Source organism: Mandrillus leucophaeus, unplaced genomic scaffold (assembly GCF_000951045.1).
Source record: "Mandrillus leucophaeus isolate KB7577 unplaced genomic scaffold, Mleu.le_1.0 Scaffold943, whole genome shotgun sequence".
Taxonomy (NCBI): Eukaryota; Metazoa; Chordata; class Mammalia; order Primates; family Cercopithecidae; genus Mandrillus; species Mandrillus leucophaeus.
In genome coordinates this window covers 376,312-401,192 of record NW_012110286.1, presented here as the reverse complement: position 1 = coordinate 401,192, position 24,881 = coordinate 376,312, and the positions used below count along the sequence as shown (strand labels likewise).

Genomic DNA, 24,881 nt, shown 5'->3' with positions numbered 1-24,881 from the left:
GGAGAGACAAGGCAGGGGCTGAACTAAACTAAGCTGCTCCCGTGCCTCACTGGAGGATGCTCCTAATAACGCTTCAATCCTGACAGGAAGCTGATCATCTCTGCTGCAGGCAAAGAAGGGCCGTGCTCAATGGGAAGACTTTTCCTGTCTCAATCAATCCTTTTGGCTGTTACTTATTGGGTTTTCTCATTTTTCACCTGATTTTATTATTTGGTTCCTACTTATCCTTTCTCTAATAGTATTGTCTTTGACTACTTCAAAAGTTGTTCTGTAAGTTTCTTTCTTTTTCTTCCACAATCCTACACTCTTTACTACATGCCGTCTTATTTATTGATCCACCAATTGGCATGGAGTTATATGCAGTCACATATTGTCTCTGCTATAGGATAATTTTTAGCTTTACTTCCTTACTTCTTTAAAGTAAAGTTGACTTCATTTATTCATTTATTTCTGAGTTAGACTGTTTCAGGCACTGGGGATGAAGGAGGGAATGAAAATAGACAGTTTTGTCTCATGAAGGTTAATACTAGTGAGGAAAATAGACCACAAATGAGATAAATTAGTCATATATATATGACATTGAACAATGACAAGTACTAATGACAAAAATAAAAAATAATGCAGAGAAAGGAGATAGAAAGCTTTGGGGTAGACACTGCAATCTTAGATAGGGTTGCAGGAAAGGCTTCAGTGAGGAGCTGACACTTCTGCATAAAGACCAGAAGGAAATAAGTGAACCACAAAATTACCTGGGGAAAACACTTCAAAGGTAGGTGGAAAAACAAAGTGCAGGGACTTTGAGTTGGCAATGTACCCGAAATGTTCAGGAACAACAAGGTCTTCCTCAATGTGACTGAACCGTAGTGAGCAAAAAAGAGAAGTTGGGGAGGAGGTCAAAGAAGTAATAAAGTTGCCAGGGGTGGGACAGGGAGACTCTTGTAAGACTGTGTTTGGTCACTGAAGAGCTTTGAGTTTATACTTTCAGAGAGTCGAGAAGCTGTGGGAGAAAGACATGTCCTAAGTTACATTTAAATAGGATCACTTGGTTGCTCTGTTGAAGACAGACTGATGTAGTGACATGTGGTGGCAGATAGGGAGAGAAAAGGAAAAAATCAGGGAGACTTTTAAGTCATTACTGTAAACATCCAGGTGACAGACAACATTGGCAGCAGTGAAAGGGCCAAAAGTTGCTAAATTCTGATTTCATTTAAAAGGTGCAGTCAACAGGATTTGCTGACATATTAACTGTGAGTTTATGAGTGGCAGAAAGGAGTCAAAGATTACTCCAATAAAAGAAAAAATATTTTGGATACATAATGCAACATTCATCTACTATATTAGTTGTGAAAAAAGACAATTTTAGTTTTTCTTTTGTAATTTTTTCTTTCTACTACTATGTGGTTTTAATGCTTTATCTTCTATTTCTATACGTGCATATACTAAAGTTTGAAACAATCTAATATGGTAAATGACCCTCTGAGCAATCTTCCCTTGATAATAAATATGTATTCATAATACGATTAATGGAAACAAGTAAGAAAAAGAAAGCAAACGTATGTGAGAAGAAAGAGTTTGGATTTTCACTTATATTTTATTCCATGCTCTGGAATTTAACACTCAAGATTAAAATGTAGTATTTTATATAAAGGTACTATTATGGACTGAACTGTGTCTTCCAAAGTTCATATGTTGAAGCCCCAGCCTCCAATGTGACCATATTTGGAGATAAAGGCCTATATTATGGAGGTAACTAAGATTAAAAGAGGTCATAAAGATGGGGCCTTAATACTACAGGACTGGTATTCTTAGAAAAAAAGGAGAAGATACCAAAACGCTATCTCTCCCTCTCTCCCTTCCTTTCTCCTTTCCTCTCTCTCTCCCTCCCTCCCTCCCCCCACTTCCCCTTCCTGCTTTCACACAGAAGATAGACCATCTGAGAAGGTAGCAAGAAGGCAGCCACCTGCAAGCCAAGTAAAGAGCCCTCACCAGGAACTGAACAGGCTGGCACCTTGATCTGGGACTTCCTAGCTTCCAGAACTGTAAGAAAATAAATTCTTGTTGTTTAAACCATACAGTTTATGGTATTTTGTCATGACAGCCCAAGCTGAACAATATCAGTATCGCTCTTTTATTTACGTCTGCATTAGATAACATGTATCACTTTTATGACACATGACTATGGTGCTAATAGAAGTTTCATTCCTTTGTCCCTAGCTCATGCAAACCAATGTGAGCAATGTTATTTTACAAATAACTTCTATTTCAGTTACTTTCTCTTTCCATAATGACAGTCATTCAGGTCTTAAATCACCATTAGTAACAGATAAAATTAATTGATTTTCTATGGATTTTTGTTTAACAGATGTACAATGGTCCATGCATTTGTAGTTCTAAAAAACACTCTAGGTGATTCTAATCACATTTTTAAAAATGCTGATATAAAGTTATTTACACAATAAATATCATGCATGTTGGGCCTTACTATATGTCTCAAACATTGATATTCTTAAAGATTGCCAGGAGAGTTTATAGTTACTTTATTAAAAAATTGCAAAAAGCTCAAGGTTTACAAATAATCCAGACAGGGCAGAGCTGATGCCAAAATGTTTGATGTGTTTACCATTTTAGTCAGCTTATGACTCACACACGGTGTGTACTGCCACTGCCACCTTCTATTTCTGAAACAGCTAAGTCTTTTTTAAGTTCACGTCCCTAAGCCAGAAATACTATGTAGGATTTGGGTGGGGGCATATTTCTAGGTATCAAGTTCTCCATTTATGAAAAGAGTATAATTCACTTTGCACTACCTTATACTGTAGTGACATAGTCTGGAGTCAAAGGGTGTGCTAGTTTTGAGGAAAGTAGAAAAGTGGCTGGTGATATATTCAGAATCAGAGAAAGGAGCTCTACTTTGAAATGGGAAGTGTTTCTGCTACTGGTTTCCTGGTACACAGTTACAGGTCTAGGCATGATTATCTGCCTGTTTCTGCTCTGTGTCCCTAGTTTAGCTTCCGAATCCTCCTTCCTTGAGCATGATGCAAGTGTTCATGTGATAGTGACAAAGACGAGTCTTATACAGATCTACAAAACAAACAAGGATGGAATGAAGGGACCCAGATCTAAGACAGGGTTTTGAATACGTACCCAAGAAAGTCTGCTCCAAAACTACCACAGCCCTGATATTAGTAAATTACCTGATTTAAACCTTGGGCCTTCTTAAAATATTTTTATAATGTGGGAATATATTCCAAGGAGAGGGGAGGATAAAAGAGAAGAACAAGATTTAGGGTAGCAGAGAAGACCCTAGCCTATTCCAGGAAAAAGACAAAACATTTTTGAAAGAAAATCTTTGGTATTTTTGTAAAGTTAATAATTTGCTAAGTGATGGATAAACACCATCTCCCATGCAACAGTTTCCTGGGTAAGAAAAATCAAACATGCTCCAAGATAAGAGACACTAACCCAGAAAGTAAGTCACAATGGGCCTTTTTTTTTTTTTTAATGCAATCAAGAACAAAGATGTCCATTCTCACCACTTCTATTCAATGTTATACTGAAAATTCTGGCTAGAACAATCAGACAAGAAAAAGAAATAAAAGGTATCCAAATAGGAAAGGAAGAGGGGAAATTGTTTTTGTTTGCTAATAATGCAATCTTTTATGTAGAAAACCCTAATGACACAACCACAAAAAAAAAAGTCAGTTAAAACTGATAAATTCAGTAAAGTTGAAGGATACACAATCAACTCACAAAAATCAGTAGTGTTTCTTTACACTGACAACAAACTATTTGAAAAAGAAATTAAGAAATCAATCCTATTCACATTAAAAAAAATACTTAAAAGTAAATTTAACCAAGGATTTGGAAGATCTGTATACTGAAAACTATAAAACATTAATGAAAAAAATTATAGATAACACAGATACATAGAAAAGTATCCCATGCTCATGGATTGGAAGAATTAATACTGTTAAAATGTCTATACTACCCAAAGCAATATACAGATTAAATGAATCCCTATCAAAATTCCAATGTCATTTTTTCATGAAAATAAATGTTAAAAATTCTAGAATTCTTAAGAAACCACAAAAGGGTTGGAAGAGTCAAAGTTATCTTGAATAAAAAGAACAAAACTGAAGGAATCATGTCAGCTGACTTCAAAATCTACTATAAAGCAAAGCTATCATAATCAAAATGGCATGTTACTGGCATAAAAACAGACACATTGACCAATGGAACAGGGCAGAAAGTCTAGGAATAAATCCACACATATATGGTCAATTCATTTTCAACGAAGGCACCAAGAACACAGAATGAAGAAAGGGCAATCTCTTTAACAAATTGTGTTGCGGACACTAGATGTCCACATGCAGAAAAATAAAATTGGACCCTTTTCTCATGCCATGCTCATGCACAAAAATCAACTCAAAATGAGTTAAAGACTGAAAAATAAGCCCTAAAATTATAAAAGCACTAGGAAGAAAACATTTAAAAATACTCAATGACAGTGGTCTGGGCGAGATTTCTGTGACATGACCCCAAAAGCACGGGAACAAAAGCAAAAATAAACAAATGGCATTGTATCAAACTAAAAAGCTTCTGCACAGCAAAGGAAACAATAAAGAAACAACTCACAGACTGGGATAAAACATTTGCAAACCATACATCTGATAAGGAGCTAATATTCAAAATATATAAGAAACTCAACTCAATAGCAAGAAAACAACCCAATAAAAAATGGGCAAAGGACCTAAAAAACACTCGCAAAAGAAGACATACAAATGGCTAACAGATATATTAAAAAATGCTCATCATCACTGATTACCAGGAAAATGCAAATTAAAACTATAATGAGATACTATTGCACACATGTCACAATAGCTATTATCAAAATGATGAGGGAGGCCAGGTACAGAGGCTCACACCTGTAATCCCAGCACTTTGGGAGGCTGAGGCAGGTGGATCACAAGGTCAGGAGATCGAGATCATCCTGGTTAACACGGTGAAACCCTGTCTCTATTAAAAATACAAAAAATTAGCTGGGCATGGTGGTGGGTGCCTGTAGTCCCAGCTAGTCGGGAGGCTGAGGCAGAAGAATGGCATGAACCCGGGAGGCAGAGCTTGCAGTGAGCCGAGATTGCGCCACTGCACTCCAGCCTGGGTGACAGAGCAAGACTCTGTCTCAAAATAAATAAATAAATAATAAAATAAAATAAAATGATGAGAGATAAGTACTGGTGAGGGTGTGAAGTAAAGGGAACCCTTATGTACTGTTGAGAATGTAAATTAATACAACCATTATGGAAATCAACACAGAGGCTCCTCACAAAACTAAAAATAGAACTACCATAAAACCCAGCAATCCCACTCTGGGTACTCCAAAGAAACTGAAATCAATATGCCAAAGAGGTATCTGCACGCATGTTCACTGCAACGTTATTCACAATAACTAAGATGTGGAAGCAATCTCAGTGTCCATCATCAGATGAATGGAAAAAGGAAATGTGGTATATACCCACAATAAAAAAACTATTCAACTTTGAAAAGGGGGAAAGTCCTGTCATTAGTGACAACATGGATAAACCTGGATGGTATTATGCTAAATGAACTATGCCAGGGACAAGACAAATACTGTATCATCTCATTTATATGTTGAGAAGTAAAACAGATTCTTGGGACCCCAAACTCACTATGTCGCAAGGAAAGTTAAGATTGGGAACTGAAACACACAAAAAACTGCCTTTGTTTTTTACCCCTGACGAACAGATAGCTGCGATGATAGAAGGCCACATCTCTCCCCAGATGCCCTCATTCACAAATTGCTCACAATTCCCTGTGGGTCCCAACTCTTTCAGAATATATATCCCCCCTATAAAATAGCCTTAATACAGAGTTTTGTTGACTCTCACCCTAACAATGTAAATTAACAGCTTATATTTCCACAGAGAGGGGACAAGGACAAGACTAGAAAATCATCCCTCGGCCCACTCTGAGACAAACACACAATTGACTTCTTTTATTTTAAGTAAAATGTAGATTTACTGAATATTAGAGGAATGCATAATTGACTATTCCTCTTCTCCCTTTCACATATAAAATGTAGATTCACTGAGCACTAATGAAAGCCTCACTGTGTGACCACTTACCTCATTGCCTACCCTCCCCCCTGTCTTTTTCTCTCTTCTTCCCCTCCTGCTTACTCTTTCTCTTTTACATATCGGAGTCCTCAAAACCCTCTTTGGAAAAGGCAGGGGTCACAGATGCTCCTCTAATTTGTGCTTTTTCCCAGGTGCAGCCTCAACCTTGGTAACATAAACATGTAAATTAATTGAGACCTGCCTCGGTCATTTTTTTTTTTTTTTTTTGGCTTACATTTGTGGAATCTACATGAGTCAAATTCACAGAAGTAAAGGGCAGAATGATGGTTACCAGAAGCTGGGGAAGGGAAAGTTCAGGGAAATGGGAGGTACTCATCAAAGGGTACAAGTTTCCATTAGCCAGGAGGAATAAGCTTCAGTGAGCTATTGAGCAGAATGGTCACTATATAATAGTCCATTGTAGATTCCAAAATTGCTACAAGAAGAAATTTTAAATATTTTTACCACACACACAAAATAAGTATGTGACGTGATAGATTTGTTAACCTGATTAATCATTCCATAATGTAAATATATATCAAAACATCACATTGTTCCCCATAAGTATATACAATGATTGTTTATTAAAATGATTTTTTAAATGCTCCGTTATTAAAAGGTAGAAATTATAGTGTATAAAATTCATTTTCCTAAAAGAAACTACTAGCAGTTTCTAAGTCTACCACATGTGCTTCAGTGGTCTCAATAAAACAGGCGATTGCATTCCTAAGAAAGAAATTTAGGCTAGTATTTATGTAGAGTTTCTCTGCCTTAGTGAAAAGGAACAGAAAAAAAGACAGAATCCTGGACGCATGTTTATATGCATCAGGCCTTTATTCTGTGTTTCAGGAAGCAGCTTCTCCTTCAGTTGCCATTGTCCCTCCTCCAGAGCTGTTCCTTCAGTGAATACTATTTCCTGCTTCTCTCTCCTCCATTTCATAAGGCACAAAGTTCTTGTTAAATCTGCCCTCCTTCACATAAAGGTGAAATACAAATTAAAATTGCATATCTTTCCAAAGAGGGTTTTGGGAGTAGAGAACAAGTTATTTTGGGTAATAGCCCTCCCAGAATCTTCTGGCATCTCACATAGAGTTAAGTGTGGTAAAATGTGACAATGATCAATACTTTTGTTCCAACTGAGAAGAGGCAGTGTCAACCAGGGAGCTGGCAGGGAAGAGGAAGGTGCTTCTGAATGGAGCATTGCTTTGCATAGTTCCAAACAAATGGGCCCTCTGAGTCAGAGGCTGAAACACACACATTGTATTCCAATTTCAGAATTGTTGTCTCATTTAGGTTTTGATAATGAGATTTCAAACCTCACAGAGATGTTGGTGAGACAGGCACCTGGCAAAGCTGATCATTTTTAACTTAATTTGTACAATGAGCGGACTGAGATCCTACCTTTTGTCCCTGTACATCTGTGGTGATGTGGTCGGCTTCCTCATCCTCAATCTCCCCCATCTTCACGACACTGACTTCTATGGTGCCAACCACTTTGCCACCATCTGAAGTTCTGCAACAAAAAATACACAAAATGGAAAGGTAAGAAGCTTCTCTCTTCCCCAAAAATATCCCAAACACATTTGTTTCTGAAAACCACTAGCATTGTTATTTACTTACAAGACAAAATCTGCATAAAACACAGCAAAACATGTTAATAGGGTAGGTGTTTTTTGTTTTGTTTTGTTTTGTTTTTGAGACCGAGTTCCACTCTTGTTGCCCAAGCTGGAGTGTAATGGCATGATCTCAGCTCACCGCAACCTTTGCCTCCTGGATTCAAGTGATTCTTCTGCCTCAGCCTCCCGAGTAGCTGGGATTACAGGCATGTGCCATTACACGCTTGGCTAATTTTGTATTCTTCAGGTGTCAAACTCCCAACCTCAGGTGATCCACCTGCCTAGGCCTCCCAAAGTGCTGGGATTACAGGCGTGAGCTACAGCATGTTGTTTTAAATTTGAAATTAAAATTATTCATGAATGTGTGAGGTAAGAGTACAGACGGTCAAAAAGTAACTAGGAAGATGAAACCTCCTAAATGTTCTCAGAGGTACCCTCAAGGAAAGAACATTGTGTCATAGATCAATACCCTATTTGGAACCATCAAATCTAAAACAGCATAAACTACAGCCCATCTATACTAACTGCATGAGATACATATATGCCTATCACAGAAACTGTGGCCAAGTAAAATAGAAAAGAGTATAAATATTCTTATCTTCCTCTATGACTGGGCTATTGGCTACAAAATCTGACTTTGCGCCTTTTCTCTAACATTTTTCTTTATCTGCTACTAAGTAAAAAAGATTCTCTCCTAGCAAACATAAGAACATGTAAAGCAGAACATAACCCAAAGGTCATTTAGTACAACTCTTTACCTTTTCAGATAAAGAAATTGAGACTCAAAAAGATGGAAAGACCCTTCCAAGGTAAAGAAGTGGCAATTTCAAATTTCTATCTTCTCCAAGTCATCAACAACTCTTTTATACTCAATGATAATAATATAAGATTTTCACCATCATTATTTTTAGCAGCATAAAAATTTTATGTTTAGCAATAATAATGAAAGCTAAGATAAGTTTAAGAGCCACACTTTAAGATTCTCTAGTTTCCTTTTCTGAGCAAGAAAAATTACAGAATAAATAGTGCCATTATACCATGGAAACACTGCAACATATAATTATATTTTTCCCTTGAGCCTGTTGTGAAAATAGGTAGCAAGTCACCTCATAGATATGATGTGTTGCTGTAACTTCTATTTGAGTAGAATTGACTGAATAGTCATGTGATGTCTCATTTTCTTCATCAGTCACATCTTTCATGAAATTTGTTTTCAACTTTTAGCCGAACACCAATGTTACCTTTCTTTTAACTAATTCCTTCTAAATACTGCTTCTTTTTTATTAAAAGTCTCAGAAAGGAGAAGGGGCATTCCTATGAGTAGTTTACCAAAATGCTAATTAAAATAATGAATAAATTAAGTGAAAAGAAAAACTGACTCTACTACTAGATAAGGTACAAATTAAAACACAACTTTTGAATTAGGTTTTTTAAGAAAATTAAAAGAGAAAATATCTGATAGCATGTACACAGCTAATGTCATGGTGCAATAAAATAAAGAAAACTAAAACAGAAAAATAACAGTGATTTATTGTTAAATAGATTTTTTACTAAAATATGAAGTGAAATGCTTCTTGGTGATTTTTAAATCAGTGGAAATTATAATGTTGACTCAGTTGTTTGAAATTAATATAGAAAGCAAGTATGTATCACAAAGAAGATGTGTAGACAGGTGACAATATGATCTGTGAAGAAAACTATATTAACTCTAATTCTGGGATGGCTTTAAATAATTCGTTATATCATTTTTCCAGTGTGTCATATTCTCATTTGAATATGACATAATAATTTGTGATAAGTCATGGTGAAGCATGTTTCTGTATAATTTTTCAGTACTTAGTAGTTAAATAAAGCATATAATAAGGACCTTCATGGGTACTACTTAAAAATTAATTTTGTAGATATTTGCAGATTTTTTTTTGAAAAGAAACAGAAGGGTTGTGTAATAAATCGTATATGTCATATTGGTTAAAAGTGTGAACTCAAGAGTTTGAGTTATCTGCTAGCTGTGTGACTTTGGGCAAGTCATTTACCCACATGAATGTTTGATATGTTTGATTTTCTCATTTGTAAAATGGAGATAACAATAGTCTTGTTTTAAAATTAAATTATGGGAGATGATTAATGTAAAGTGCTCAACACAATGTCTTACACAAGATAATTGCCACTTCCACCCCGTCATCTTAATAGTAGTATTGGAACAATAGCACTAGCAGCAAAAACAGAATTGCTACTGTTATTAATGTATTAAATTATATTTAATTTGATGCTCTCAAGAAATTTTACTGAAACCGATATCTGCGACTATAGTAAAAGGCTATAGGATCTCATGGCATATGCATCTCAACAGTGATTAAATGCTCACTGGGGATACAAAGACTTTGTAATAAGAGGATGTTCTGATGTTTACATTCCTAGTAGTGCAGAGAAGACAAATTTACTAATTACAGTGCAAGTGAATCAGTCAAAAATACTAAAGTAGATGAATAATCAATGAACTATGGGAGCAAACTTGGGAACTACAGCTCTATCTTCTCTTTCTTAAAGCATTTAGCTACTTTTTCAATGATTTTCCTTCTTTTTGGGTTTCCTATGTTTCCTTATCTTCTATAGGCTTTCACTTAGTGCCTGGGTAGAATCAAAGCAAGGAACAATCAATCTAGTGACACTATAAAATTCTAGCATAATTTTTCCCCCAAAACCATTTTGAATGGGCAGCTTTTTTGCATGCCCTAAAGCATGTTTCCTCAATTGAACCTTGCGGAAAAAACAGAATGGTAAATTCAGGTTATAAACCAAAGAACTAAACCCAAGACATCCAAAATGTGGTTCACCCTGTCACTGAACTAGAATGTAAAATGTAGAAGCCATTCCCTATTTATTCCGTTATAATTTACCATACAAAGAATACAGATATCCACACTTCTTGTCAATTAGGAGAGTCACAAATGAAATATCTATTTCATGTTTCCAAAGATTTTTTCAAAGATGACTTAAAGATTTAGGAAAAACATTCTTAAATGCTAAATTATGCTTTCAATTTATCACCTTTCAAGTTGGAAAGGCTAGTAATAACAGCTTAATCATTATTCATCACCAAAATTCTACTGAATTTTATCTTACGGAAATTTATCACATCTGCATAGAAGATATATTAAAGAGAGTTCTGTGCTAGGAATCAAGAAATCCAGGTTCTGCTTCCAACTCATCCACTAACACATCACTTCAGTTCTCTGGATTTGTTTCCACTACTGCAAAACAAAGAGTTGGTCTCTAAAAGCTGTTCCATACTATTAGCACTCAGACCCCATGCTCTAATCACTCCTGTGATTTCATCATAGGGCATCACAGATTGATATGGACTCAGCAAAAATCTCAGATCAATTCTAGCCTCTCTTCCTCACTCTACACCTTCCCATTCCACTTTCTGCCAGACAAACCAAATGCATGCCAAATCTGGAAAGTGACTTAGCCCTTATAACCAAATTAAAAAAGAGCTAGCTTTTCTTATAATATCATATTATATAGGTCATACAATGTATATAGCAATTATGACATTGGATCTTGGTATGTTTACAAGGATACAAATTTGATTGAACCCAAAACAGAAGTGATCTTCATACTCTTACCTTTCCTAGCAATTCAGGTAGCAGTAAGATGGGGCTGCAGTAATCAATATCTCAATCTACTTAAGGAAAAAAACCATGTCATTTCAGACCGTGTATTGCCAGGTCATTACCACTGTTTAATGCAGAAAGCAAAAAGAGAGAAGTAAAAGATAAGCAGTTCATGGCTGCTGCGATATTTCAATCACAATGTCAAGTTTCTCTTTCCCTCAGAAGATAGACTTAAATATTTAACCACAATAAAAAGATATGGAAGACAAAGATGGGGAAAATTTCAGCAACACAAATCTACACTCCCTTCTTACCTAGGTTTTCAGCATATATAATATATTGGTAATTAAGGTTCTTTAAAATCTGCCTTTAAAATGACTCCCCTAATATTTCCTAATGAAATATTCAATCTCACATGCTGGAACACATAAATATTTTTAGAAGACTAAAGGAAAGGGAATGTTAAACAGTCTTCTAAGAAAGGACAATTTAATGATACTTTTTTCTAAACTTCTTTCTCACCTATTCTGCCATCATTAATAAAGGGAAAAAAAGAAAAAAGAAAAACACCTCCAGAAGTGTTAAACAGCAAAATGTAAATAACTTCTCAATTTTGGAAATGCCACAGAGATACAAACCAATAAATGACTCTGTAAACATCCAGGGACAAACCATCATTAGCACTGTCAGTCTTTGTGAATATAAAGTAGTTCTGGTACTATGCACAGGAATCTTCAGCTGTGAGACATGCCCTGCATTTAAACCATCTAGACATGTAACCAGAGATGGAAATCTCACCCAAACATAAAAATAAACAAGGGCCATAAGTAAACAAACAGATTCACTGAGTGAGTGACTGCACCCTGATGATCTTTCTGGTGAATACAATTATACAGCAGTGCTGGATTTACATAGGGCTCACATAAATTTGATTTATATTTAAGTACGTATAACTAAACACCTCTATTCTGGCTGAAATTCACAAATGTTAGAAGCCATATAATGCTTTCAAATTAACAGTAAAAGCTTTTCAGTATTGTTTAATATTAATAGCTTATACTCTAGGGTTTATTAGTTTTCTGCTCTTTTTTCAGTATAGGCTCACCTTCAGACATTCCATCCATCATCATGAGCTTTAACTATCCTTTTATGAAGATCTACTCCAATCCTATATTCCCAACTTGATCTTGATTTTCTGATCTAGAACTCCAAATTCGCTTTATTCTGATCTCGTGATTTTACATTCTACAAGCTTGAGACCTAACCTTTCACTCCCTCAAACCCAAATTCACTTACATTAGTCACATGTCATTCTCCAAAACTCAAAACCAAGAAGATTTCATCTCTGCCTCTGCCTTGCCCTTCCTCTCTAATCAGTCACTAAGCCCTACCTGTTCTTCCTCCATAATGTCTATTTCATGTGTCCCTTCCCAATAGCAACATTCCAATTAGTTTTATCACTTCTCCTATGTTATCCCTGAAGAACCTACTTCCCATCCTCCAGTATCTGTTTCTTCCATTTCATTCATGTCAAGTTTTCATCTTAAAGCTCTGCTTTCACTATTTTATTTTTTTGCTTTAGTATATGGAAATGAGTAGTATTGTTTACACGGCCTGGGCCACAAAGCTTCAAGAGCATGACATAGAAATGTTGATCATCATCAGTTTTTCAGACTAACTGGCTTGTAGATTACTCTTTACTGCTAAAAACGGTACTGTCCAAATACGAAGAATTATACAAATACAAATAAGATAAAGCAATTTTTATCTTCCTCATGACACTATTAAAAATATATATTATATTTGGAAATTTGTTTCAATGCTAAATGTAAAATATAAATTAGCTCCTTGAATTAAGAAGTATTTTATCATCAAGGTGAGAAAATAAGGTTGGCATCTTGTAATTGTCTTGTCAGGATTCCAAAATTGCATTAAAATTAACAGGCCATTCTTCCAGTAGTAAGGTGGTATTGCATTATGATTTTGATTTGTATTTCCCTGATAATTAGTGATGCTGAGCATTTTTTCATATTTTTGATAGTCATTTGTACATCTTCTTTAGAGAACTGTCTATTCATGTCCTTAGCCCAATTTTTGATGGGATTGTTTCTTTTTTTTTTTTTTTCCCCTTGCTGATTTGTTTGAGTTTCTTCTGGATTCTGGATATGAGTCCTTTGTCAGACATATACATTGCAAAGATTTTCTCCCACTCTATGGGTTGTCTGTTTACTCTGCTGACTATTTCTTTTGCTGTGCAGAAGTTTTTTTTAGTTTAATTAAGTCCCATCTATTTATCTTTGTTTTGTTGCCATAATAATCTTAAATATCACTGAACCAGCAGTGAGTTTACCATTTCTTCCCTTCTGGTTTCTCCCAACCTAGATTAGACACAGCTCGAAATGTAAGTGTGCGCATTGGTGTAGACAGAGAGAGCTCCAGGAGAATTCCTTTAGTTCTGACTCAGGGGCAGGAAAGTGGTCTCCTAATATTCAGAAAAATGAAGGGAAATCCATTTTCCTCTCTCCACTCTCTCAAGCCCCAGCCCTCAAGTAGTCTTGCAGTGGCAGTGATGGCAGTATTTAGGGCTCACAGGGACCTAAAACTACGAAGGACAAAAAGTTTCCTCTCTGACTGGAGAAGCTGTGATCCCAAGAGAGTGGGGTGAATTCCCTTTACCTTTCATTTTTCTCTATTCTCATGGCCCCAAGAAGAAGGAGGAGTTGTACAGAAGAGTATGTAAATAAAACCCAAGCTTACTGGCTGAAGGATCAAAAAAGGAAGCCACAGGAAACAGGAAGTATTCAGGAGATTGTGGAGAGGAAGAAGCTCCGGAAAGTGACTTCTTAATATTGTTCATGAACTCTGGGCTCGCTCAAAGTTGTGCATGGAAAGGTCTGATACTAAAAAGTATGTAAGAGACTTTGAGAAAATCTATGAACCAGAACACCACAAAGGTCTTGGCTGTCACCTGAATGACAAATATGAGGAACAGGTCTGAATAACACTATAAAAATTTTGAAAACAGAAGTGAGATTGATACCACAGGTTTCACAGGACACAAGGTTAATGCACAAATATCTGGCAACGAACAACTGGAAATTGAAATTTTAAAAATTCAGTAGATCCAAAACAAATAAAATGTTTAGGAGTGACTATAACAAAATACATATAAGATCTTTATGCTGAAAACTATAAATACTAATAAAAAATACAAAGAAGGTCTAAATAAATATACATATAGACATACACTATGATCATGGATTGGAAGATGCAATTTTAAAAGTTGTCAATTCTCCTCAAATTGATCTACAGATTTAATGTAATACCAATCAAAATTCCAGTAATATTTCTTGCAGATATCAACAAGCTGATTTGAAAAGCAACAAGGAAAGACAAAGAAAATAGAACAGCCAAAACAGTATTGGAAAAAAAAAATGAAGGAACTGAACTAACTGATTTTAAGATATACTGTAAATCTAGAGTAATTAAACTCTGGTTTTGAAATGGAAAGACGAATTGACAAATAAAATCAAGATGAAATATAGCCAATTGATTTTTGACAAAGTTACAGGCAATGGAACAAACTAAAAGTAGTCTTTTCAACAAATGGTTGAAATTGTTCCAACAAATGGAACAATTAAATATCCATTTGGAGAAAAAAATACTCTGCTTAAACTTTACAAATTAAACTAAAACAGTTAACTATGAAATTCAACACTTGTATGAACAGAGTCTGTATCCATAGTCCAGATACAGAACTTTTCCATTACCACAAAGAAACCTCTTCCTACTGCCTCTTTGATTCATAATTCCACCCACACCAACCCCTGGCCACTATTGATCTGTTTTCCATCAAAACAGCTATTCCTTTTTGAGAATGAGATTGAGTAAATTGAATCATATAGTACATAATCTTTTGGGATAACTTCATTCATTCAGTTCAATGTTAATGTTAATTTATAAAATGGGATAAATGAGAAAGGACACATCCATTTTCTCTAATAAATCAATAGCAAAACAAACAAACAAAAAACACACAGCCATTTAGTCTGGGAATACAGAAATCATAATACTAAAATGTTATCCTCTTCCATGTCAAGCAAATCTAATTTCTGACATTTACTTGGGATGTTAAAGTGTGGATTTTATCCCATGCACTATAAATTCAAAATATCTAAAGACATTAGAAATTTCACATAGGAAAGGAAGAAATTTCACTTGAATAGTAGGAAGCATTTCATCAGAGACTAGATCCTCATCCAGGAGGTGCAATATATTTACCAAGTCAGTGACTCATAAATCAGCTGGCCACCTATCATCTAAAATTATCACATTTAGACCTACAGAAAAGAAACTGTTGCTGAGACTTTTTGTTAGGTTCATTTATTTCATTTTTTTTTTCTTTTTTCTTTTTTTTTGAATTTTTACTTTTGAGTAAGAGAAAGAGGAAAAGAGTGCTACACCTCTTAAACACAGACTATTGGGAGAGGAAGATGATTGTGGCAAGAAAGATACATGTTACAGGAGGTTATAGACAGACGACTGGGAATACCTGACTTCCTGTGGAAATTTTCAGAAGCAAAAAACATATACACTTATAAGCCCAGGTGAAACAGTTTTGATAGATAGCTAAGCTTTTTTTTTTTTTTTTTCTTTGCTTCTTCAACAAAAACTTTTTACATGAATGGTTTGTAAACATCACAAAACCAATCAAAATGCTTTTAGACACTCTGAAAACATTCCATAGATAACAGGTATGGAGAACTGGAATATTAAATTATTAAACAATCAGTATTAAATGCTAGTGATGTGACAATATTTAATATTCAAATTTTGAATTATATATAGAGAGTTTGTATGCTTTTGGGTTTTATGTCTTTTTAATAGTAGGAAAGAATGCAGAGAGATGTCGAAAATAAAAGCTAGTATTAAAAGGTCAAAGTTATACAGTATTGAATATAATTTTAGAGTGTAATGTATTTCAAACCTGTGCAGCCAGAAATTCACTGAGCTTTAAATTACACATTGAGGCATGTACTCTGAAACTGAGCAGTTCTTAATCCCTATATTTTCATGCTTAATTGCATTATGATTTGTTTTAAATGTTTGTTACTCCGTTATAAAATCCTGTGATTTTTAATTTTTTAAATTCTCATTTAATCTGACAACACATGATAGATAAAATCATTTTTAAAATACATAAAAAGCCATAGAGATGTAAAATTAAGGTCAAAATTATAGAAAATACTAATTATTTCACAAACATTTATTAAGCATTTACTAGTACTATTAAGCACTAATCCATGCACAATAATGTAACAGAACAAAACAAAATTCTGTGCCCTCATGGAACTCATATTCTAGTGGCAAACAAATCTGATATGTCAAAACATGAAGAGTGCCATGGAGAAAAATTAAGCAGGGTAAAAGGTGGATGAGTGCTGTGTTGGGGCTGCTACTTTGTTTTCAGTGGTCGAGAAAGGCTTTTTAATAAGAAGACATTTGAACACACACCTGAAGTGTAAAGAAATGAGTCATACATCTTTCTTGGGGCAAGATTTTTCCAGAGAGAAGCAGATGATCCAAAAGCCTTGAAGTGAATCCTGGTTACCCTATTTGAAACAGCAAAGATGCCAATGTGGCTAAAGCTAGATAGGTGGGGAAGAAAGCACTTAGAAGACCAAATCAGATGGGCATGTATTAGTTTTCCATTGCTGCATAACAAATTTCCATAAATCCACTGACCTAAACTCTGACTGGACTTATTATCTCAGAGTTTCTATAAATCAAATGTCCAGTCAGAGTCCTCTACTCAGGGCCTAACAAGGTTGAAATCAAGATATAGGCTGGACTGCATTCTTATAAAAATCCACGTTCTAATTAATTCAGGCTGTTAGTAGAAGTTATTTTCTTGTGGCTTTAAGACTGAGGTTCCCATTTTCCTGTTGGTTGTAAGTGAGGATAACACTCAGTCTCAAGGCCCTTCTTGCCATAAGACCCTCTCCACTGGCAATTCACAGCATGGTGGTTTGCTTCCTCAAGGCCAGCAGAATTTCCATCTCCAGTCTGCTAAGATGCTGTAATATGCATGGTTATCCCAGCCACCTGTGTATAATTACAGGCAGCATATATTCACAGGCCCCACCTGCACTCAAGGGGAGGGTGTTATGTAGAGCAGCTACACCAGGGGCTGAGAATCTTGGGGCACATGGTAGCATTCTGTTGACCACAGCAATGTGGAGTGAGATAATGTAGAGCTCTGAAGAAAACACTGTAAAAACTTTGCCTTTTACTTTGAGTGAGGTCAAATAATCAACAGAAGATTTTGAATTGACAAGTTTTAGACACATCTTGGGCTGCAATATAGAAAATAAACTGTAGGAGGCAGAGAGGATCATGAAGATGAGGTAGGAGAAATTAGGAGGAAGGGGAGATGTGTCCGATTTTAGTTTTATTTTGAAGGTAGAGCTAATAAGATACTGTGACTGACTGGCTATAGAGAATATGAGAAAGAGGAATCAGAGACTACAGAGATTTTGCCCTGAACAATAGGAAGGGTAGAATTGCAATTTCCTACCTGGGGAGATGGTGAGGACAAACAGAATTTGGGGGCATGGTGGGCAGCAGGCAGGAATAAGGAGTCCAGTTTAGCAGATTTTAAATTTGAGACACTTATTTAGTGTTCAGTTATCATTAGGTGGTTGGATATTAGAGTCAGGAGTTCAACGAATTGGCCAAGGCTAGAGCTATAAGAACAGTCATACATTGCTAAATGACAGAATATATTCTAAGAAAGATGCCATTAGGCAATTTTGTCCTTGCATGAACATCATAGCGTGTACTTACATAAACCTAGATGATACAGCCTGCTACTTACCTAGGCTATATGGTATAGCCTGTTGCTCAGAGGCTACAATGCTGCACAGCATGATACTGTACTGAATACTATGGGCAATTATAACACAATGGTTAGTACTTGTGTACCTCAACATAGAAAAAATAGAGAAAAATATGGTGTTACAATCTTATGGAACCAATACTGATTATATATGCAGTCTGTCATTGACCAAAACATCATTATGTGATGCATGAGCATATAGAAATCATCAGAATACAGATGAGATTAAAAGCTTTAAAACTAGATGGAAGAGGCTGGGTGCGGTGGCTCACGCCTGTAATCCCAGCACTTTGGGAGACTGAGGTGGGTGGATCACTTGAGGTCAGGAGTTTGAGACCAGCCTGGTCAACATGGTGAAACTCCCTCTCTATTAAAAATACAAAACTTAGCCGGGCATGGTGACACATGCCTGTAATCACAGCTACTCGGGAAGCTGAGGCAGGAGAATCACTTAAAACTGGGAGGCGGAGGTTGCAGTGAGCCGAGATTGCTCCACTGCACTCTAGTCTGGGTGACAGAGCAAGATTCCATCCAAAAAAAAAAAAAAAAAGACTAGATGGTAGATGGAAGAAAGTGAATGAAAAGTGAAGAGGAGACTTTTCATCCTAAACTGAGGTACAGGACACTTTGACATTTAGAGGTGATAGTGATGAGGAGCAACCAGCAAAGAAACAGAGAAGAAATGACCACAGGAAAATGAAGTCTGGTGTCCCAGATAGCAAGGGAAGAATAGGTTTTGAGGAGTGAGCAATTGATCCACTGGGCAGATATCCCAAGGAAGAGGAACACTGACAATTATCCTTAGGATTTAGCAATATGGAGCCATTACTGATCATGACAAATGCTGTTTAGCTGCTAAAGTAACAGGAATGAAAACCTGATGAGAATAGATTGAAAAGACAATCAGAGGAGGGAGGCAAAGTAGATACAGTTCTTACTCTGGTTCTGCTATAAAGAGAACCAGAGAAATGGGACATAAGTTAGAAAGATAAACAGGAGATTTGATGGCATTTTTTAATGCTGACACACATGATCTAGCAGAGAGAATAATTCATGATGCAAAAGAAAAATGACATAAGTGCTGGAATAATGTTCTCGAATAAGTGAGAAGAGATAGAATCTCAAACACTAGACAGAGGAGAAGTTGACTTTAGACACAAAGTGGGAGTTTTTGTATAATAACAGGAGGAAAGGTGGAGAAGGTGCAGGTAGGCTAGTAAACGTGGCATGGGAAATTGTCAAATTTCTCTTCTCAGTGAAACGAAAATCAGATATATCAGCTGATAGGTTGGTAAATGTAGAGTGGGAAATTGTCAGATTCTTCTTCTCAGTGCAACAGAAACCATAAATCAGCAGAGACAGAGGAAGAGGAGAGAGATTTTAGAGGTTTTAGGAATGCAGAGGTGTAAAATAGTGGCCCCAGAAAGTGGGAGTGAATGAATCAGGGAAGCATAGTAGCTACAGTATTAGTGAGGGTACCTGTGCAGTTAGGGGTCACGTACCAAATAAAACCTGTAAGCACGGAAGTCAAGCTTCCCCAGCCCATTCAGCTACAGAAATACAAGTGTGAAATAGGTATGCGAAACACTGGGTTTAGCCACAGTTTTTGTTGTAATTTTTAAATTAGTGAATTAATCAGTTAATCAATTTATATTTTGCTCATGGAGTATAGCAACAGGAAAGTGGAGCACAGGAGTTGAGGATATATGCGAGGGAATCGTTTCGTGATTTCTCAGTGATGGATAAGAAAAGTGGATGTGGGGGAGGGGCTGTGTAGGGCAGAGCAGGACTTCACATCAATGACTTGGGACAGTCAAAGAGCAACTGGAGGGAGTGTACTGGAAAGAGAGGCGATAGAAGTCAGAAACTAGGATGCTTAAAATTGAGACTCCGAAGCACTGGGATTAATGATGAGATCTAGGAGATGACAATGAGAATGGTTACTAAAATAGGGCGGAGAAAAGCCTGAGAGGCCATTAAGCTGAAAAGGGCACCCCTGTGGCTACTGAATCACAAGAAGTTTGGGAGGAGTAATGCTGAACTGAGAGGGCACCCCAAGTAAAAATTTTCATGAAATGAGGGGAGGTGACATCTCTAGGTGACGTAAGGATTGAGGCTTATGGCCTCAGATATACCATGAAGGGAGGTGACATCTCTAGGTGACCTAAGAATTGAGGCTCATGGCCTCAGATATACCATGTCTGAGGCCATGAAATCCAGAAGTGTTTTTGGAGGATGCCTATCCTATACCAGGTACGAAGGGCAGTCACTTGGCAGGGTTGCAGGGAAGAGAGCCAGTTTCTAGGTAAATAAAGGGGAATGATTGAGGAGCGGTCATGGGGCTAAGGATGGACCTCACATATTAGGAGTAGAGTTGGAGAGCAGAGGCTGCTAGAGCCAGAGTAGGATGTGGACAGAAAGGTAGAAGGATGATCCGCCATGCAGATGAAAGATGACCCGGGAATACAGGGATTCTGCATGGTGAAAAATCACCTGGGAATGAGTAACAATTATGACTTCAATAAAGCAACTCAGTTTAGCTAGGCAAAATATGCAAGGGCAGACAGGGCAACATTAATTTAAAAATAATATAAAGATCTGAAAGTTTCCATTTTCTGATTTTAACTTGTTCTGCTCTGTAGTGTTAACTCTGCATTACTAAATCATCTGGTAATTATTTTAGAGGTCAAAATGGGACTGATTCACAGTTTAAGCAGTCTACGAAGAACAATAAAGATTCCTACAGGACTTTTTTTGTTAAAAGGAAGAAAAGTAATTAAAGCAAAGTTCAAAATACTCAGCTGCATGGAAACAGTATTCCGCTTTAATTCATGTTCAATAGATTCTAGAGATCAGTGGGAATAAATCAAATGTCCTGCATCCATTTATTCAACATAAAGTACATGGGAAAGCCATCTACTTTCTTCTATGAATAGCTCACTTTTAGAACATTATTTCAAGATTTCTGATTATAAGAAAAGTTATCCATTAGTAGTTAAATGGCCTTTGTCATCTCTAAATAAAAGAATCCATATAAGAAAAAGAATATATTTTGGTATTTGGCAGATAGAGGTTCTAATAGGAAGTAGGAAAGATAGTAAAAACTAAAAGTCATAGAATTAAAATTTTCAATTCCAGAGGGATTGCTATATATATTTTTGTAAATCTTTGAGAATTGATATGAAATTTGTATTTTAAATAAAAGGTTTATTTGTTTAAAATAACCCTGGATATAGCTGTTTTTCTTTCTTACTCTGAGATAAATTTCTTAGAACTCTTTGTATCCGAATTGACTGCAATCAGACTTCTTAGGAAAGAGAATAACCTTCAGTATCACTCAATGCATTTTGTATTAACAGGCCCAAAGAAGTTACATGAAGGGCTTAAGGCCACCTTACATGTCATGAGCAGTGCTGGGATTATCCAAGAGTAGAAGAAATTAGAAAGATGCATCTAATTTTTAAAAATTTGCTCTGAAAAACAAAATATAAAGTGGTGGTCATTTTTTTTTATCTTCTTGATCTTGTTTTAGCTGCTTGATCAATTAGTTTATTGTCTTTATCTAAAAGTCTTTACAGACAATTGTAATGGTTTGGTTTGTGTCTCAACAGCCCACTACTGAGCTATGAGGACACTTGCCTTCTTTTAAGCTACGTGATCTTTCTTCTGAGCAGGAGACATTTTCCTCTTCTCTTTAATTTCTTTCTTAGGCTTCTTCTCATAGTTGGGGGTAGCAGTGTGAGTTTCCTATACATCTCCTCTATGTCTAGAGTTGCAATGTTCTTTATGCATTGAGAAAAATGTTTCCTATAAGCATCTTCATCTTCTATTAGGTTATGCATATAATCTCCAATGGATCTGTTGTGATCCATGATGTGCTTCTGAAGTTTCTGGCACTGAGTTCCCTACTTTCTGAATTATTATCAGGAAATTATTCAGTACCTTGAGGGACAGACAAGCTTCCATCCATAGCACCCATCAGAGTACCAAAAGCTTTATTTTAAGTGGTAGTTCTGGCAACAGCTGCATCTAAATACAAAATACCTTCACACTATACTTTGGGAGTTCATAAGCATCGGCTGTTCAGCGATTACATCCCCTTTTCTGTAGGCATAAGAATCAGACAAATGAGTTCTCTGTTGGTTACGCAAACTGTCGACCTGTGTTTGGACATGTTGTGCTATATTTGTCCTGGCTTACTAAGCATTTCTGAGCATCACAATTAATTTACCCTCTTGTCTTCTTCTAAATCACACTTGGTATCTCTTGAAGTAGGCGTTATTCTTGATAACCATTAAAAACCCCATCCTGTGGAACAGAAATTCTAAGCCTGGGGCTTGCCACAGACTTGTGGCAACAGTGATAATTTTAAAATGATAATTATTAGAGATAACAACAAGAACACACAGTTGATTTAATAGGAATAGACCCTTAAAGGTCTATTCCACAAACTCTATGAGAATATAATAAGTCTTTATTTTAGTCTACTTGGATTACCATAACAAAGTACCATATAAAACTGGGAAACTTAAAAAACAGACATTTCTGTTTTCATAGTTGTTAGAGTCTGGAAGTCTGAGCTCAGCAGAGTTGGTTCTGGTGAGGGCTCTCTTCCTGGCTTGCCAATGGCTGCCTTCTAGCTGTGGCCTCACATGGGAGGGAGAGAGTAAGCTCTCAGGTATCCCTTCTTATAAGAGCACTAATCCCACCATGAGGGCCTCACACCCATCAACTCATCCAAACTTAATTGCTTCCCGAAGACCTCATCTTTAAACACCATTACATTGGAAAGTAGGGCCTTAATACATGAATTTGGAGGGAACACAAAAATTCATCCATAACACTCTTAAAAACTCAAACCTTAAAAATTGCCAGAATATGATTTAATATTGGTCATTATTTCTTCTGCTTCAAACACAGAAAACACACTTGATTTGTATTTGTAAATATCTAGAAATTTTTATCTTAAAATGGTTGATTACTGAGTCTGGCCTATCTTCCCTAAAATAAGCCTTTAATTACAGTTATATACGTTGCCTTGCTTTATACATTTTCTTTTCTCTCATACTTTTCAGTTTTTTTTTTTTCATTTTCTCTGAAACATAACAGTAATATCATATTGGGTAACTTGCTCAACACCTCTAAACTTATTTTTCTCATCTGAACAATGGGAATAATCATATATTAAATGCCTTATGAGATATGTTGAAGCTTAAATGAGACAATGTGTGCAAACATTCAGTAAGTTATTATAATATTCTTGGTACCCTGGTGGTGAAAGCAGCAGAATCAGTGAAGGATTCAAGTATATTATTTGAACTCTGAAATATTGCCTGGGTTTATCTTCTGTTCACTGAGTCAGTTTTCTGCAGTGTCAAATAACTCTTTCTTACTTTCAACAAGTTTTTTATTTAAACCATTACATTATTATCTTTATTATACTTTCTCCTCTCCATTCTGGTATTGTTTAATAAATTGGTGTGTTATGGGACTTCATGGAAAGCAACAGACAGAGACTTTCTAAAATATACATTTAGTAGTGAATTTTTTAAATACGGTGATGATTTTTCTCTATTATTTCCTCTATTCAGAAATTTGCTTTTCTTGACTATAATTTAAAATACTTTTCTAGGCCTTCCAGGGTTCTTTCATTATTTTGTGTATTAGTTCATTAATTCATTCTTACAAACTTACCTCATCTAAACTCGACAATGTTTAAAACTGAACTTCCAATCTTTCTTTTTTAAAATTTCCAACTTTTATTATAAGTTCAGGGGTACATGTGCAGGACATGAAGGTTTGTTACATAGGTAAATGTGTGCCATGGCGTTTGCTGCACAGATCATCCCATCACACAGGTGTTAATCCCAGTGTCCACAAGCTATTCTTCCTTATCCTCTCCCTCTTCCCAGCCCCCTGCCCTCCAACAGGCCCTGTGTGTGTTGTTTCCCCAACTGTGTCCATGTGTTCTCATCATTTAGTTCCCACATGTGAGAACATGCAGTATTTGGTTTTCTTTCCCTGCATTAGTTTGCTAAGGATAATGGTATCCAGCTCCACCCATGTCCCTGCAAAGGACATGATATCATTGCTTTTTATGGCTGCATAGTACTCCACGGCAACCCAATCTTTCTCTTAAAACCTGCCTTACCACAGTTTCCCCTATTCAGTGACAACTTCATTGTTCCCCAAAACTATTGTATTGTATTTGTAGACCAAAACTATTGAATTCAGTTTTGTTTCCTCTATTTCTCTGAAATCTCACATTATTCATGCTGTCACATGTTCTACCTGTTCTTTCTTTAAAATGTACCTAGAATGTGACCATGTCTTACCACCTCCCTGCAAACCACCATCACTCCCACCTTGAATTAAGACAGAGTCCTCCTACCTGGTCCCCCTGATTTAACTCTTGCCTTCCTTCAGTCTTCTGATCCCAACACAGCATAAGTCAGATCACCCTTCTGCTCAAAACTCTACTATGGCTCCCAGTTTTACTCAGAGTAAAGGATGGAGTGGGCACAGTGTCTTTCATTTCTATATCACCTGGAACTCATCACCACCTTGGCCTCCCTTCCCTTCCCTTCCCTTCCCTTCCTCTCCCCTCCCCTCC

At 36.3% G+C, this 24,881-nt stretch overlaps 1 protein-coding gene across 2 annotated transcripts in view; it reads right to left on the bottom strand.

Annotated features, from left to right (window-relative positions):
• INPP4B (inositol polyphosphate-4-phosphatase, type II, 105kDa) overlaps positions 1–24,881 on the bottom strand; it is a 501,991-nt gene that overhangs the window by 233,514 nt on the left and 243,596 nt on the right. For both annotated transcript variants that reach the window (XM_011970320.1, XM_011970321.1), the window contains one exon: positions 7,539–7,650. In XM_011970320.1, coding sequence (XP_011825710.1) covers positions 7,539–7,650 — 112 coding nt within the window. The remainder of the gene's footprint in view (positions 1–7,538; positions 7,651–24,881) is intronic.